At 35.2% G+C, this 16807-nt stretch overlaps 1 protein-coding gene across 19 annotated transcripts in view; it reads left to right on the top strand.

The window, feature by feature from the left end:
* PPFIA2 (PTPRF interacting protein alpha 2) overlaps positions 1-16807 on the top strand; it is a 468314-nt gene that overhangs the window by 314468 nt on the left and 137039 nt on the right. For all 19 annotated transcript variants that reach the window (XM_072772907.1, XM_072772923.1, XM_072772912.1 and 16 more), the window contains one exon: positions 12738-12854. In XM_072772907.1, coding sequence (XP_072629008.1) covers positions 12738-12854 — 117 coding nt within the window. The remainder of the gene's footprint in view (positions 1-12737; positions 12855-16807) is intronic.

The following is a 16807-nucleotide window of genomic DNA, read 5'->3' as shown; positions in this document are numbered from 1 at the left end:
GGCATTTTATAGGGTCACATTTTGGTTTGCTTATGTAGGGTGCCATGGCATTAGAGACACTTCAGTCTAATGGCCTCCTTGTTTAATTAATTTAAGTTTATTTTTTAAATAGAATTCTTCAGTCTTCAGGGAGGGGAGGAGTTTTTAGCAACTGGCATCTTCCTTTTTTTTTTTTTTTAATCTTTATTTATTTTTTTAAATTTTTATTTATTTATGATAGTCACACAGAGAGAGAGAGAGGCAGAGACACAGGCAGAGGGAGAAGCAGGCTCCATGCACCGGGAGCCCGACGTGGGATTCGATCCCGGGTCTCCAGGATCGCGCCCTGGGCCAAAGGCAGGGGCCAAACCGCTGCGCCACCCAGGGATCCCTGGCATCTTCCTTATAATGTATTTTTTTTCATGACATTCAAAATTTTTAACTAGGGGATCCTTGGGTGGCTCAGCGGTTAGCGTTAGTCCCAGGATCCAGTCCCACATCCGGCTCCCTGCATGGAGTCTGCTTCTTCTTCTTCCTGGGTCTCTGCCTCTCTCTCTCTCCTTCTCTCTGTGTCTCTCATGAATAAATAAATACAATATTAAAAAAAAAAAAACTTTTAACTAAATTACTGCCAACATTCTCAGCATTCAATGCTGAATTATTGCAATTGTTTACACATGGTGTTATCCTTCTCTGTGTCATTTGTTTACCTCAGGGAATATTCTTCACTATTCCTCTTTTTTATTTTTTTATTTTTCATTTTTTTGCTTATATTTATATTTTATAAATATAAATTTATAAAATAAATTGAGGCTTGCTTTCCTGCAGTGATAAATATAATTTGTTCAGAATATGTTTTCCTATTACTGATGCTTTTGGAAAACTCCTTAAGACTTTGCTTTTGATTTTATTCTCTTGATTAATTCTTCTGCTTTACCACATTAGCAGCCTCCTTGGGCATTTTATTACCATTCTTCCATTTTGTGCCACTCTTAGCTGCTAAACCACCAAAACAGCAGTCTTGTGCCTTCACAAGGTCCACTAATTCTCTCCGTTTTAAGTTATTTTGTATTTCCTGTATTTCCCTAATGAAAATGCTAACATTTGATGTTATTATCATTTTATTTTTTAATTTTTATTTATTTATTTTTAAAATATTTATTTAATGAGAGATACACAGAGAGAGACAGAGATACAGGCAGAGGGAGAAGCAGGCTCCATGCAGGGAGCCCAATATGGGACTCATCCTGGGGCTCGATCCTGGGCCTCCGGGAATCACACCCTGAGCCAAAGGCAGACTTTCAACTTCTGAGCCATCCAGGCATCCCTGATGTTATTATCATTTTAAATATTAGAGAAATATCTTCATAATGGAAATAAATTAAAATAAAGAGTAACCAAGTATCAAAAAGTAGAATGACTGAAATACAGACTAGAGATAGTTTCATAGAGAATTATAAATAATATTAGAATTAAATATCAATAGTTATATTAAAAATGGAGCTATTGAAATTAATATTATTGAATATTATAGTTAATGTTGAAAATGAATACCACAAGCATTCTGTGATTTTTTTTTTTTTTTGGACAAACACATTTATTTACTAACCAAAGGAATGATCCTAATTAAATCAACACTTTGAAATAGTTGCATGTAAAATGTTTGTGGTAAAGATAATTGAACACAGTAATGAAAAGAAAAGCAGTATGGAGATTTGCTCATTGAACTGAGCTTGTTCATCCTCACAGCTAATTCCTGTCCAAAATGATGATGGAATTTTTGCTCTACTGTTTCATAGATCCGCGTACAGGTGACATTGCTCATGACGCATTCCACCACCAATTTCCCATCTTCCAACTTTCTTGTTATTGTGCTTTCCTTCCCATCCCATTCTTGATGTTGAACCAACATAAACAAACATTTGAAATTCTATTGTTATTGCAACCATTGTCTTAAACTAAAAACTAACGGTAAGAGTTTTACAAGCCAGTTATTGTTTTAAAAATGGGCTTTAAATTTTTTAATATTATTGGAATTTTTTAAAGATTGTATTTATTTATTTATTTTATTTATTTATTTATAATTTTTTTTTAAATTTTTATTTATTTATGATAGTCACAGAGAGAGAAAGAGAGAGGGGCAGAGACATAGGCAGAGGGAGAAGCAGGCTCCATGCACCAGGAGCCCGATGTGGGATTCGATCCTGTGTCTCCAGGATCGCGCCCTGGGCCAAAGGGAGGCGCCAAACCGCTGCGCCACCCAGGGATCCCTGTATTTATTTATTTTAAAGGGAGATAGAGAATGTGAATGAGAGGAAGGGAGAGGAAGAGAAAAAGAGTTTCTCAAGCGGACTCTGCTCAGCACAGAGCCAGAAGAGGGGCTCAATCCCACAACCCTGAGATCTTGATCTGAGCCAAAATTAGCCAACTGAGGCACCCAGATGCCCCTTCAATATTACTGTTAAAAGGATTTTTTTTTCACCATTAAAAGCTATACAAGGAGTCCTTATTTTTTTGGTATAAGCAAAATCAGTTCATGTGTATGATTTAGAAATAGCCAAAATTCAGGGATCCCTGGGTGGCGCAGCGGTTTGGCGCCTGCCTTTGGCCCAGGGCGCGATCCTGGAGATCTGGGATTGAATCCCACATTGGGCTCCCGGTGCATGGAGCCTGCTTTTCCCTCTGCCTGTGTCTCTTCCTCTCCCTCTCTCTCTCTCTGTGACTATCATAAATAAATAAAAATTTAAAAAAAAATATTAGAAATAGCCAAAATTCGTGTGCTGTTCATGCACTGTGTTTTCCATCAAAGAATCACCAGAAACTTACTGGTGATGTGCATTTAAATTTGAGTACCCAGTCCATTCATCTAATGGTAATTGGGAAGGCTGGTCATCCAAAGTGGAACAGGTTAAAAGTAAAGGTATATAGTGTGTTCTCATTTACCCAATAAATATTTGTCGACTTAACAGAGATAGTATAATGGTAAAAATTCGAAACAGCCACTAAGTGAATCTATATTTTCTACCTCCAAGCTATTTGGTCATTCATTAGGATAAATGGATTCATTCATTAAACCATTGATTAAACAACTATTTTCTGAACCTGACAAGGGGCAAAAATCTCACTCTGCAAACCTCTGATTCTCTTCTCAAAATAATTTGGTCATTCATAGAATCTGCTCAGTTTCACAGTTTTCAATCTTTCTATACTCACTGAAAAACACTGAAAATGAATATTACATATGAGCTCATCAAACTGCATTAGCTATATGAAGTTGTTTCATACTGGCTTTAGTATGCTTCAGTGGTGCTTACAAATCAATGGCCAAGATCTAGAGCTGGAAGGTGAAATACTATTGGCTCGGGGTCCTTAAATCTATCTGAATAAGTATCTCAATATTTATAATTTCCCAATTGACAGAAATCCATAGAACAACACAAATCCAAACTATTGAGGCTGGAGAGTTGCTTAAGTGTAAATCGTAAATCTGTACTGCTCTACTAGTAACTTTTCTTTGCTTTTTTATGTTGCAACGTCAGTGGAATCTAAGCGTGGAATTCAGCTAAATTAGAATAAGTATATGTGTAGAAGCAAATTATGTGTTAGTGTAGTGAGACTTCTGTAAGTCTCACTCTTGGAATTGTTAATTGAGTTTGGGGTAAAAATAGATGAAAAGAATCTTTGTTAATTAGATACGGGCACTGTCTGGAAGTTGTTGTTAAGGAGGTAAGGGCAAACTATGAATTCACAAATATCAGAATGACAATCCCTGGAGAATTAGCATGAAGAGTAGACATGATTTATTTTAAAAAGTAGTTGGGCAATTTTCAAAGTAAATTGAAATGTCTCTGCCACGTAGGAGTTATAAATAAAAATGATAAAAAATGTAAACAACATGATTTTTATTCCTAGGAATAATTGATGTTATATTCTAACTGTATCTGAATTGTTCTGCCAAAACAGGACAGGTAAATTCCCCTGCTATCACACCACAAAACCGTAGTCCTGACCTAGATAAATGTTTGGATTGTGTATGCAGTGAATCACTTCAGTAATTTTCAAAAGGCATTATAGCATAATACTTAAAACAATAAGTTCTGGCGGTATTGGACCTGGATGGGAAACCTATCTGTGTCACAGCTTTTTCTCTGTGATCCTAAGTACATTATTTATTCCCTCTGTGCTAGATTCCTCATCTGTAAAATCAAAATAATAATATCCAATTTATAATGCTTTTGGGAGGATTTAAGAGATTATGCTGATAAATTGCTTTGCAATTTGTGGCATGTAATAGATGTTCAACATTTAAGCAACTATTATTACTGCCAGTAGTTCTTAATTAGAAACTTAATTTCTAATTTTTTTTCTTATTTCTTAGCCTTCCTTACCTAACTTCATGGAATCTCCTGTAGATTAATATTTTCAAAAAAAAAAAAAAAGGAGAGAAAAATCAAGTGAAAATTAAATTACACTGTTTTTCTTTTTTCACTTTTAGAATTCTGTTGACAGAAATGAATTTCTAGACTCCCTTGGAATTCCATTTTTCCATCTAACGTCAATCTATTCTAAATCTAAAGCATATAAACACAGCATCTACTGCAATACACTCAAATCGTGTTACCTAGGCTGCAATATACTTATATTTTGTAATATTTTTTTTAAGATTTTATTTATTTATTCATGGGAGACACAGAGACAGAGAGAGAGGCAGAGACACAAGCAGAGGGAGAAGCAGGCTCCATGCAGGGAGCCCGATGTGGGACTCGATCCCTGGTCTCCAGGATCAGGCCCTGGGCTGAAGGTGGCGCTAAACCACTGAGCCACCCGGGCTGCCCTATTTTGTAATATTTTAAGACACAATGAGACACAAAGGTCTGGTTAACTTTCATTAACCCCTTCTTAGCCTCCTTTATAGTTGCCTGTGCCTTCCACCCTGTGTGCCTCCTTATATTACAGCCTGTGAATATCCTACAAGACTAGGTCAGTGCTTCTCATTCTTTTCCTTTATTTTCTCAATGAGTTCTTCCATTCTCAGGGCTCCTTTCTAATCTTGAATCATGTATGAACATTGGGAAGATTTCAAGTTCACATAGTCTTCCATGTGAATGACTAATTTTCTTCTCCATGTATTCATTTTCAAGAAATTTTCCATCCAATTTTACTCCCTATTCGTCTTTTCCTTTCATATAGTCTGCTTTCATTCAGTATTTCTAGAGTGCCTCTTACTCGTTAACCAGTGTCTTAAGCACTGGGAATAAAGAATCAGATATAGTTTCTGGTCTCAAGGCACTCAGTGGCAAAATGGGCAGTCAGAAAACTCAGCTAATGTGATAGTGATCATTTGTATAACATGAGTTATTGGAGAATGGTAAGAAATTGTGTAATTTTTAAATCCCTGGGAGGAGTATGGTCCCAGAACCCATCCCAAAGTGGGTGACATATAAGCAAAGACCTAAAAGGTGTTTCAGAAGCAGTCAAAAAGGAGGAAGCATGTGTCAAAGAAAACTTCAGTCCACTTCCTGTGTTTCTCCTTTACTCTCAGATGACTACCTTCTGACACCGGATGTGTGTGCGCATGTGTGAGCCTTCTTCCACTGAGCATTCACTGAGACACCATTAAGTATCCTACAATTTAGCTTAATTCTGACACTCCCTGGATATAGTATCAGATCCCACAGGTTAAAGGCTCAGTCTCACATAACTAGACATGTCATGTGACATGTCCCCCACTTCAGAAGTCAATTGTAAATAAAAGTTGTCACCTGTGTTCCTGACTCATTACCTGTAAGTCAGAGGTTCCCATAACCCCCCTCTTTGGATTCTGTTAATTTGCTAGAGCAGCTCAAAGAACTCAGGGTAGCATTACATTTGCCAGTTTATTAAAGGATACAGATGAACAGCCAGATGAAGAGAATCATAGAGCAAGGTCTGGGAGGGTTTCAAGCCCAGGAAGTTCTGTCCCTGTGGAGGTGGGGTGTGTCACTCTCCCAGCACATGGATATGTTATATTCCACCAACCTGGAAGCTTTGGGATCTTTATGAAAGTTTCATCAGATAAGTGTGATCAATCATTAACTCCAAGCCCTCTCCTCTTCCTGGAAAATCTGGAGTAGAGTTGAAAATTCTAAGCTTCTAATCTGGCTTGATCCTTCTGGCCACCAGCCCCCATCCAGGAGGCATCCAAGAACCCATCCAAAGTCCCCTCATTAGAACAAAAGATGCTTCTAGTGTTTTTCTCAATGAGGAATTTACAAGGGTTTTAGGAGCTCCATGCCAGAAACTGGGGGCAGATAATATATATATATATATATATATATATATATATATATATAATCTCACAAAGGCAACCTACATAAATGAAAAAACTCACAGCTATGATGCCGTTTTGTTTATGTGTGACTGCAAGCCCTTTAGTCGCATGAAGTATGAATAATAGGATAAAGTTGCACAGATGAATGGAGTCTTCATTATTGTCACTACATAATGTTTAATATAAATCATATTTGACTTAGTACAAACACACTAAAAGGTAGGTATTATTATCCTTCATTTTATAGCAGAGGAATATAAACTTGAGATTAAATACCTTGTACAAAATCATACAACCAATAATACCTACAGGGACTCAACCTAGCTTTTTATTTTTTTATTTTATTTTTTTAAAGATTTTATTTATTTATTCATGAGACACACACACACACACACACAGAAAGAGAGAGAGACAAAGGCAGAGGCACAGGAGGAGGGAGAAGCAGGCTCCATGCAGGGTCCCCAATATGGGACGCGATCCCGGGTCTCCAGGATCACACCCTGGGCTGGAGGCGGTGCTAAACCGCTGAGCCACCCGGGCTGCCCTCAACCTAGCTTTTTAATTTTTTTTTAATCTAGCCTTTTAATGAATGCTATACTTCTGGGAATCATCTCCCAAACAAGCTATCTGTGTGCAATTACTTGTCTCAGGGTCTACTTTCAAGAAATCCCAAACGGGGAAAAAAGGATGATACAGATGAAAAGTTGATCCAAAGAAGGAAATTTATATAATGTGTTAGCACACTTTTTGGCACATTGTAAGAATTCAATGATTGACTTTTATTTTGTTTTGTTTTCTTATTGCTTCCTTTTTTTTTCCCCTTCCTTTACTGGAATGTAGTCTCCTGGAGAGAAGGGTTTTATCTGCATTTTTCCCATGTGGAGTCTGATCACTTAGAACAGTGATCAGTGAAAGTTTGTTGAATAAATGGATTAATACATCTTAACCACTAGAGAAATCCCCGAATGGAAATATAAATATATTAAATAGACTGCTATCTTCTCCCAAATCACATTTCTCTTAAGAATCTCATGTTTCTGGGGAGGCTGGGTGGTACGGTTGGTTAAGTGTCTAACTCTTGGATAAACTTCGTGATGTCAGGGTCCTGGGATGGAGCCTACATAGGGCGCTGCACTCAGTGTGGATTCTGCTTGAGATTCTCTCTACCTCTCCTTCTGCCCCTCTTGCTCTCTATCTCTCACTCAAATAAATAAATGATAGATAAATAGATAAATAAATCTTTTTAAAAAAATCACATGTTTCTGTGCATTTCCTGATACCTTAAGTATCTAAGTTATCATCTTACTTATATTTTAGCTCTTTTTTGGAAGAGGACATTTTATATCATTTGAAAAACTCACTGAAACTGTTTTCATAAATCTCAAACTTTTGTTTTTAATAATGATTTCCATCTCCCTCACTCTTTGCCTTCAGAGTTCTTCTCCCAGATATCTACATTGCTTTCTCCCTCTCATCTTCAGGTCTATATGTAGAAATCACCTAATTCCTAATTAAAGTGAATAAATTTCTCCAGGCCATTAAGGAAAACAGTTGTCCAAAGGAAAAGGGATAGGAAAGGGTCTACCCGAAGACAAGGTGGGATCCCAGAGATAATCTGGTAGAAAAGATGAGGGCTGGGAAACTTTCCACACTTAGAGAAGACTGGCCAGCAGTAGTCCACTCTATGGGGTCACAGTTTGTCAGAGATTGAAGAGCCAAAAACAGAGGCAAGGCAAGAGCAAAACTTGGAAGATTGGCTTGGAAATATCCTGGGTTTGGAAATGCCTAGAAACAATGAGCCATGCTGTCAGAAGCTAGGTGAGCAATCAGAAAACACAGATAAGGGGCGAGGCAAAGCAACAAGGCAGAAAGCAGGAAGCACACAGATGCTAGAGTTTCAGTTGAGACACATTAGTTTTCTTAGTCTCCTGTTTTGTTTTTTTTTAAGATTTTATTTATTTATTTATTTATTTACTTATTTATTTATTTATTTGAGACAGAGAGAGAGAGAGAGAGAGAGGCAGAGACACAGGCAGAGGGAGAAGCTGGCTCCGTGCAGGGAGCCCGATGTGGGACTCGATCCTAGGTCTCCAGGATCACACCCTGGGCTGAAGGCAGATGCCCAATTGCTGAGCCACCCAGGGATCCCCTCCTGTTGTTCTTTTCTTATCCAGATGATGTTTGCCATAGGAATATTAAACAACCTATAGTACTAGGAACACAACGAGCTGGTGTTCTATCCACTTGACCAATTTTCTCCCATTGTCTCCCACTGGTAAATTCTTAGTCATTCTTCAGAATCTCCACTTAGAGACTCTGCACTCTGTGTTGCCTTCCATGCCCCTTGTTATATTTGCAAGAACGCTTTTAGTTTTAAGTGACAGAAAACCAAGTTTGAGCAAAAAAAGAGAAATTTGGCGCACATATTAATGAAATGCCAGGGGTAGAGGTGATCTAAGAATGGCTAGATTTAGGAGCAGATGTGATTCATCACGGCTCGTTTCCATGTGCTTTTCTCGTGAGCCAGAACCGATGGTAAACAGCCATCCTGATCATATCCTACCAGCTTAACCCCCATAGTAGCAAACTAATCTTCCCTGTACCTCTGCCAGAAAGATCTTAAGGAATATTCTGATTTCCCTGGCTTGGATCATGTACCCATCCATTTGCCCTGAGCTCTGGCTCCCTGATTTACAGTCTCTAGGTTTAGAGCAGGAAAGGAGAATCCCACAGTGAAAATGTACAATGCTGTTACCAAAAGTAATATTGAAAGGATGCTGGACGTTTAAAAGCAAATGTCAACAGTTGCCACATCATGGCAGATCAATTAAAATGATTGTAGACATTTCCTCTTGACCAGATATTCATGGGCCTTCAGTGGATTGATACACTGAAAATGTAGGCACAACTATGCCTGGATGTGAATCTCTCCGGTGGGGAGATGGGGGGGGGATACATACCTTAATGCTTTACAAAGGATTTGAGGGTGGGAAGGTAGACGTACTTGGAAAGGAAATGCTTTCTCCCCATCCCCATTTTGTCTGTCTTTTTTTTTTTTTTTTCATTTTGTCTGTCTTAAGCCATGTGAGACAATTGACAGAGTAGAAGGTATCACGATAAGGAGTTAAATTTTATTTGATTCCTACTTAGTTCTCATCAATCTGTTTATCTCAGTTTAATGACTTGTTAAGTGTGGATCATAAAATCTATTTTGTAGATTAAAATAGTTTAGCACAGTCCTTGGTACATGGTGAGTTTCCAGTACTTTCTTGCAGTTTTGTAACAACTGGGTAAGCCACAGAGACTACCCAGAAGCGATTCCTCCTACCGGCCTTTGCCATCTCATTTGTGGTAGGTCATGCTATTTAGAAATAAGGGATCCGGGCCTACTTAGGTATCCTAGACAAGTCATTGCCTCTTCCCATTCCCAGTTAGTGAGGGCTCAAAGAATGTTTTGGGACCATCACCTTTTTCTCATTCTGCTTGTGCTTGCAAACTAGTTCCAAGCCATCTTCTGATTTTGCTTCTTAAGCCTTCTGGGAGAATTTCCTGAAGAGGCCTCTGCTGCCTGGAGCCCCAATGATTTCTAGGTGAACTTCTCTGCCCCTTTGAACACATTTAAAAGGAGGCCCAACCCCCAAAGTTGTATTCCCAGGAGAGAAACTCTCACTTATTCCAATGTGGAAGAAAGAATCAAGATTATTAACACCTACAATTAAATCAGATGCTGAAGATTTGCTTCATAACTACTGGAGGTAATTTGTTATTGGGCAAAAATAGAACAGAATAAAACAATTTAACAATGATAAAAAATATAGAGGATTCTACATCTACTTTCCTGTTTCAAAAACCTGATTTACAGGCCTGAGTAAAAGCAAAAAAAGAATTTGCATGTTAGTAGTTGAAATTATGTCTTTCTTAGAACTGTCATGTTTGTATTCGTCGTAAAACATTTGAAATTTGTCATTTTTTAACACAGCTGCACAATTATATTTGCATACAGTTTTCCATATGAATTTGGTGTTTTGACTTTTTTTTCTTTTTCTTTTCTTTTTTTTTCTTTTTTTTTTTTTTTTTACTATTTGGGGCATTAGTTCACTGAGTCACTCAGTAAAACTTTGTAGAGAGCCTGCTTTATTTTAGGCATTAGGCCATGTTTAAAATTTATCTGAATTACTAGACCAATAGAAATTATTCTGAAAACAGAATTAAATATGGTATTAAATATTTTTAAAAGGTCTTTCTTCACTTCTAAGTGAATTAAATAATGGGACAAAATACATAGGATTTTAAAATTTATTATTACCTTTGTCAACATATTTGTTAAGTCATGGATGTTATCTTAGTGGAATGACAGTATACAATGCTTGCATTTTTAAAAACTCAAAATAAAATTTCATTATGTATTAATGATAATATAATATTACTTTTTTATTCAATAGACAATGTGTTAAGAATATAATATAAAAATGATATACCAAGGGACTATTTTATTCTTATTGTTCCTTTGATGTAATCCATTTCTATGCTAACATCAGAGAAATGTCTCTAAAGGTTCCCACACACCGTAAATCTTTATCTTGTATTATTTCTGGATGAATCAGGTTTATATTCTTTGTTTATCCCTATCCATTCATTATTTAAATCACATTTTTATTGAATAAAATAAACTTTGCATATAATATGATGTGCCCCTTCATATGAAAATATTGTTTTCAATAAGATATTCCTTTGAAAATTATTTTCCCCTGGGATATTATTAAGACTTCTGATAGCTAAATAAACAAGCAAAGGTATTATGTAAATAAAGGAATAGAATGTTAGATTTTAATCAATGAAGTATACACAATGGTTAACAGGGAAACTGTAACAAGTGGTTGATGGCAAGGTTCGTTTTCTCTGAGGAATGGCATCTCATCTGAATTTTGAAAGCTGGGATTGTGTTAACTGTGGTCTGAGCTGGGATAGAATGTTTCACGCAGGCAGTAAGATCAAGTTCATAAAATATGGGTGAGAAAACGCCCAGTGGATTTGAGAGACAGAAAGGAGGCCATTGTGACTGAAGAGATCATATAGGATATTCTAGAATTTGTTAAGAAGTTTAAATTCATGCTAAATAAGTTGGGAAAACATTAAGGTTCTTTGGAAAGCAAGGAGTGGCACAATACCACTTAAGTTTAAAAGGTGAATCTGAAAGTAAATAAATAAAGAAAGAAAGAAAGAATCTGGGTGCTTTGTGGATGATAGATTGTAGATGGGCAAGGATGGGAGCAAAGGAACCAATGGTTTGCTGCTTTCAATTCTACAAGAAGAAGAGCATTTACAGAGTTGGTCTACATTATTGGTGATATGCCCTTACTAAAGGATTTGCTGTATGTTCAAATGCTGGAGGTCATAAACAAGATAACCTGATCTCATGAACACGTCATTGTCTATCTGGGCCTTGAAGCAGTGGCAGGGATGGGGACAAACACCCAACCTCTTGTTGTTTTATATTTATTTGGTGGTTATTGGTCTACATGACAGACTGGTCTCATATATGATTGACTATTTACTGTGTTTTAAATACAATGGGAATTGATTTCCTCAAGAACCAATACCAACTCAGTATCGGAGTTGATAAGATAATAAGATTTGCCATGAAATAAATAAGTTATGATATTAATGTAAAATACTTTAAAAATATGTATGAATAGCAACTATATTTTAAAATACCATTTAAGAATGCTGGAATGCTATTTTTCCCCTTTATTACTAAGATCACTTAAACTAAAACTCTCTGAGAATCTTTCTTAGTTGAAAATACTATGTAAAATTGAGCTGAAAATTTTCAAGAATTAATTGCTTTCTGAGAAGTCTTTTGCAAATGGACTATAGCTGAACTAGCAGCACGAAGATAAGGGCCATTAAAATAATGAAAATGAGACCAATTCAATTCTAAGTACTCATGATAGTGCCACAAAATTAAGTCCAGTTTATGTATTTGCTTATTTTAAAATTACAGTTATGCTGCCTCTTAGGGTGAATGAATGTGCTTATAACTAGCCTTCTGCCTGTAATGTTTTCACTTATCTTTCTTTTATACATTAAAAGTACAAACCAATATGAATTTTAACACATTCCATAAATTAATTTAAAAGTAGTTTCTTAATTAATAACACATGGACCATGGCATTAATTTAGACACATTTCCAACCATATAGATACATTTTTTCAACTAGAAAATATTTTCTTCAGTAAATTTCATATTCCTGTAAGTACTATAAATATCGTTCAAAATGCTAACCTAAATGTTAAAAATATTTTTAAGTAATAAGTAAAATGTAATGTTTATTTTCTGATTATTTGTTTGTATTCATTACTTCTTTACCACATTTGAATAAATTCAGGTTTTCTATACATTATGCTTTATTTTAGATTTTTAAGGCATAGTGCTTTTATTTTGCAGATTGTTGCCTTGCGTGAACAAAATGTTCATATACAAAGAAAAATTGCATCAAGTGAGGGGTCCACAGAATCGGAACATCTTGAAGGGATGGATCCTGGTCAGAAAGTCCATGAAAAGGTAGGACAAGTAGGACATAGTCCTACAGGGAAATATTTACTTGCTATATCATTTGATAGAAATATGAAATATGATGTCCATGTGATAAACATTCTTATTTTTTTATTTGTTGGTCAAAACTTGATGATTTTTCTTTTTATTTATTCCTTTTAATTTGCTTTTCTTAAAAATAGTATGTATTATATATTATTAGATAAGTAATTGAACTTCTCAATACTTGGTGTCAGTTTGATTTTCTGAAATAGTCCAATTCCATATTTAATTGAACATAAGTAATTGAATAAATATATCTGTACAGATAGGTATGCCAGTAGTATATATCCAGGACTTTTTTTTTTTTATCCAGGACTTTTTAAGTACAATAACAATAACTGTGATTTATAAATAGTTATTATGTACAATTGGTGACTAATGTATGGTTTATCACTGCAAAAATTTCTGGTAATCTCCTATTTGATCTAGTATTTTCCATGTGTTTAAGAAGGTCCTAACAGTACTCCTGTTGATGAGAAATTACATATAAGGATAGCTGAAGTCTTGAGACTTTTACTATTTTTTAGAAGGGAACAATTTTCCTTTGGTTGCAGCTTCCACCCAGGCTAGAAACCAGTAGTCTATTTGGCCCCTTTTCTGGGCTAACCCATTTGGTTCCAGCACAAAAGGAAGGTCAGTTGCGGGTTGGTCTGGAAGCAGATAAAGATTACATAGGTTTTGCATATTCTGTGCCTGAGACTTAGACAATCTGCAGGGATATTTGCCAGTTACATCTTTGGATGGTTGAATACTTTAATCATCAAGACTGCATGAATTAGGTAGCTAAAATGATGTCATCGTGAATGCCAAGAGGTTTTAGAACATACGGATTAAGAAGCAAGTGACTGGACCACAAAACAACACCCCAGACTTCTTAGCTGCACATACACTGAACACTTCCTGATATATCCAGTTGAAACAAATGGAGGGGCTTCTTAAGTTTTCTCCTTCAAGTATAGAAACAAAGGAAGCCAAGGCAACCAGACTCATTTCCTGAGACTGCCATCGATTCTGCTGGCTGAGAAGCAAATAGCTCTTAATTTAAGGCTTCACCATTTCAGCCTTTACCCATGTATTTTTATAGAAATCTCAAACTGAATTTTAAAAATAAACTAGTCTGACAGCTAGATTTCATGAGGTGTATTTCAAATTTGGATAAAATTATTTCTCATCCCTTCAGATAAATAAATTGACATTAATTCAGTAAATAAACCACCAAGCTCTTTAGAATAAGGTGTTTGCACACAAAACTCAGTTTAGGAAACTAGCATGTAGTTTTCTATTATTATTTCATTTTAATTATGTCATCAGTAATACAGGGCTATGTGTTTTAACAGAGAATTATAGAATCATACTCGTTTGGGTATAAAAATGGGCTTTGTGGTCATAAAGTCTTTTTCTTAGAAGTCTACAAAATACTGTAGGTTTTTTTTTAACAGTGCTGTATTTATGCTAATCCAGAAAAGAATTAAAGAAATATGTCTTTGAAAGGTCATAAAGAAGTTGATATCTTGTCTATTTCCTAACAAACTATTTGATATTCAAAGTGTTCTTCTAGTACTTTAAAGGAGAGGAGAGTACTCTCACACACATTTTTTTTTCAAATGTTTTTTTAAACATATAACCCCTAAATATCCAGGCATTATAAAATGTAAGACAATTCATGTCAGATTAACTTTCAGAAACTGGTTATAGTATCAGGGAGGACCTATGTATAATAGATGTTTGTTTCTACAGATTCTGAGGATTCTGAGTAGTTGGTGACATAAATACTCAGTCCCTAACGTTCTTTGCCTTTTAGTTCTCAGAGAAGGCATTTCAGCCAGTATAGAAGAGAAATTCTGTGCCATTGCTAACTTACTCTTCCTTATGGATGTAACTAACGATTTTTAAACATTGTAATTATTTATATTATTTTCCCCAATTTCCCGTAATTTTAGGAAGAATGATTTCCAAATGCTTTGAAACAATCATACACTAGTATTATCAAAATAGTATGCCCCTAGCCTCCAATGTAAGCCTGAAATACATATTATACATATATTTTTTTTCTAATTTAAAGTAAATGACCTGTTTCAATTCATATTACTCCTGAGATGTCATTCAAGAAAGTATTTTGAAAGTTTAAGGGTTTTTTATATTGAAACATAATTGATATACAATATTATTTTAGTTTTAGGTGTACAACACAGTGATTTTGATATTTATATACCCTACAAAATGATCACCACAATGTCTAGTGACCATCTGTCTCCATACAAAATTTTTACAATATTATTGACTATATTCTTTATGTCCTGTATCACATCCCTGTGTCTTATTTATTTTATAACTGGAAGATTGTACTTCTTACTATTCTTCATTTACTTCATCCATTTCCCAATGGCTACCATCAGCTTTATTTTCTTGTATTTATTTATTCATTCATTCATTCATATCACGTTTCTTTGCCTGCCATTCTTTTTTTTCAGTTTTATTGAGATATAATTGACACACAGCATTGTGTAAGTTTAAGGTATATGACATGATGATTTAGCAGATGTATGTATTGTGAAGAAATTACCACAATAAGGTTAATAAATACATTAATTACCTCACCTAATTACCTTTTATGTGTATGTGTGTGCATGTGCTAAGAACATTTTAGATTCACTCTCAGCAACTTTCAAATATATAATACAATACTGCTGATAATAGTCACCATGCTGTATGTTAGATCCCCACAATATTCTAACTGCTGACATTATAGACAAAACATGAAATGATATCTATATTATTACTATATTATATAGTAAATAATTACCATATTAATCTTCCAATAATATCCCAATTACTATATTAATCTTCCTTATATAAATACTTCTAATTTACACATATAAACATTATAAGTGTCTTTCCTTTTCTTTTTTTTTTTTGGTCTTTCCTTTTCAAAATTATTCTCTGTCTCATGATCATTTAAAGAATATCAATAAAAAAAAACAATAAAAAACAATAAAAAAATAAAGAATATCAATACCATTGAATAGCAAGTGTTACAGGATTGTAATTTAAATACTACCACTTGGGCAGTCCCAGTGGCACAGTGGTTTAGCGCCGCCTGCAGCCTAGGGCGTGATCCTGGAAACCCTGGATCGAGTCCCATGTCAGGCTACCTGCATGGTGCCTGCTTCTCCCTCTGCCTGTGTCTCTGCCTCTCTCTCTCTCTCTCTCTCTCTTTCTGTGTGTGTCTCTATGAATAAATAATCTTTTAAAAAATAAATTAAATAAATCCTACCACTTAATTTTTTATTGGGAATTGTTTAAATGGATATTCAAACAAAAAAAAAGGAAATATTAGTTTGGAGAGTGTCTTTGCATTGAATATTCAGTGAAGAATGTAGTATTAATGCATAAATTGTGAAGTGGTTGTTGGGGAGAAATATACAAAACTATTGTTAGATACTATGGAACTGCCAGAAAGTGACTTTTAAATTCTAGTCACAAGGATTACCCTTTACTTAGAGTAGTAAAGTTGCTTAAATTACATAGTCAGGGTGGGTTATTAGCCAACAGATGTTTAATGTCGGTGGCTTGAGAATTCTGTTGACAAAATAGTTGATAAAAATAGTCTCAAGAAAAGCACACTCTGAAACAGGCCTTATTACTCATAGAAAAGCTGTGTAATTATTATCAACATTTTAAAAACAAAAAATTAAAAGAAAAAATAAGCTTAACTGAAACTAGTTTAAATGTTTCTGTGGGACATGAATTTAATCAGTTGCTCTAGAAGAACATAAATACTCATAGGATAATAAAAATTTTCAGAACGCTAAATTTTGCCTTACGAAAAGTTCAGAACTGGGCTCAATAACTGTCTTCCTGTTGCTTTCTAGAGGGGAATTAATTTGTGAAATTTTGCAATAAACACACTGCTCTTGTAA

This window comes from Canis lupus, chromosome 13, assembly GCF_048164855.1.
Source record: "Canis lupus baileyi chromosome 13, mCanLup2.hap1, whole genome shotgun sequence".
Lineage (NCBI taxonomy): Eukaryota > Metazoa > Chordata > Mammalia > Carnivora > Canidae > Canis > Canis lupus.
Note: the sequence above shows the minus strand (reverse complement) of the source record. Positions and strands in the feature narration are given on the sequence as shown.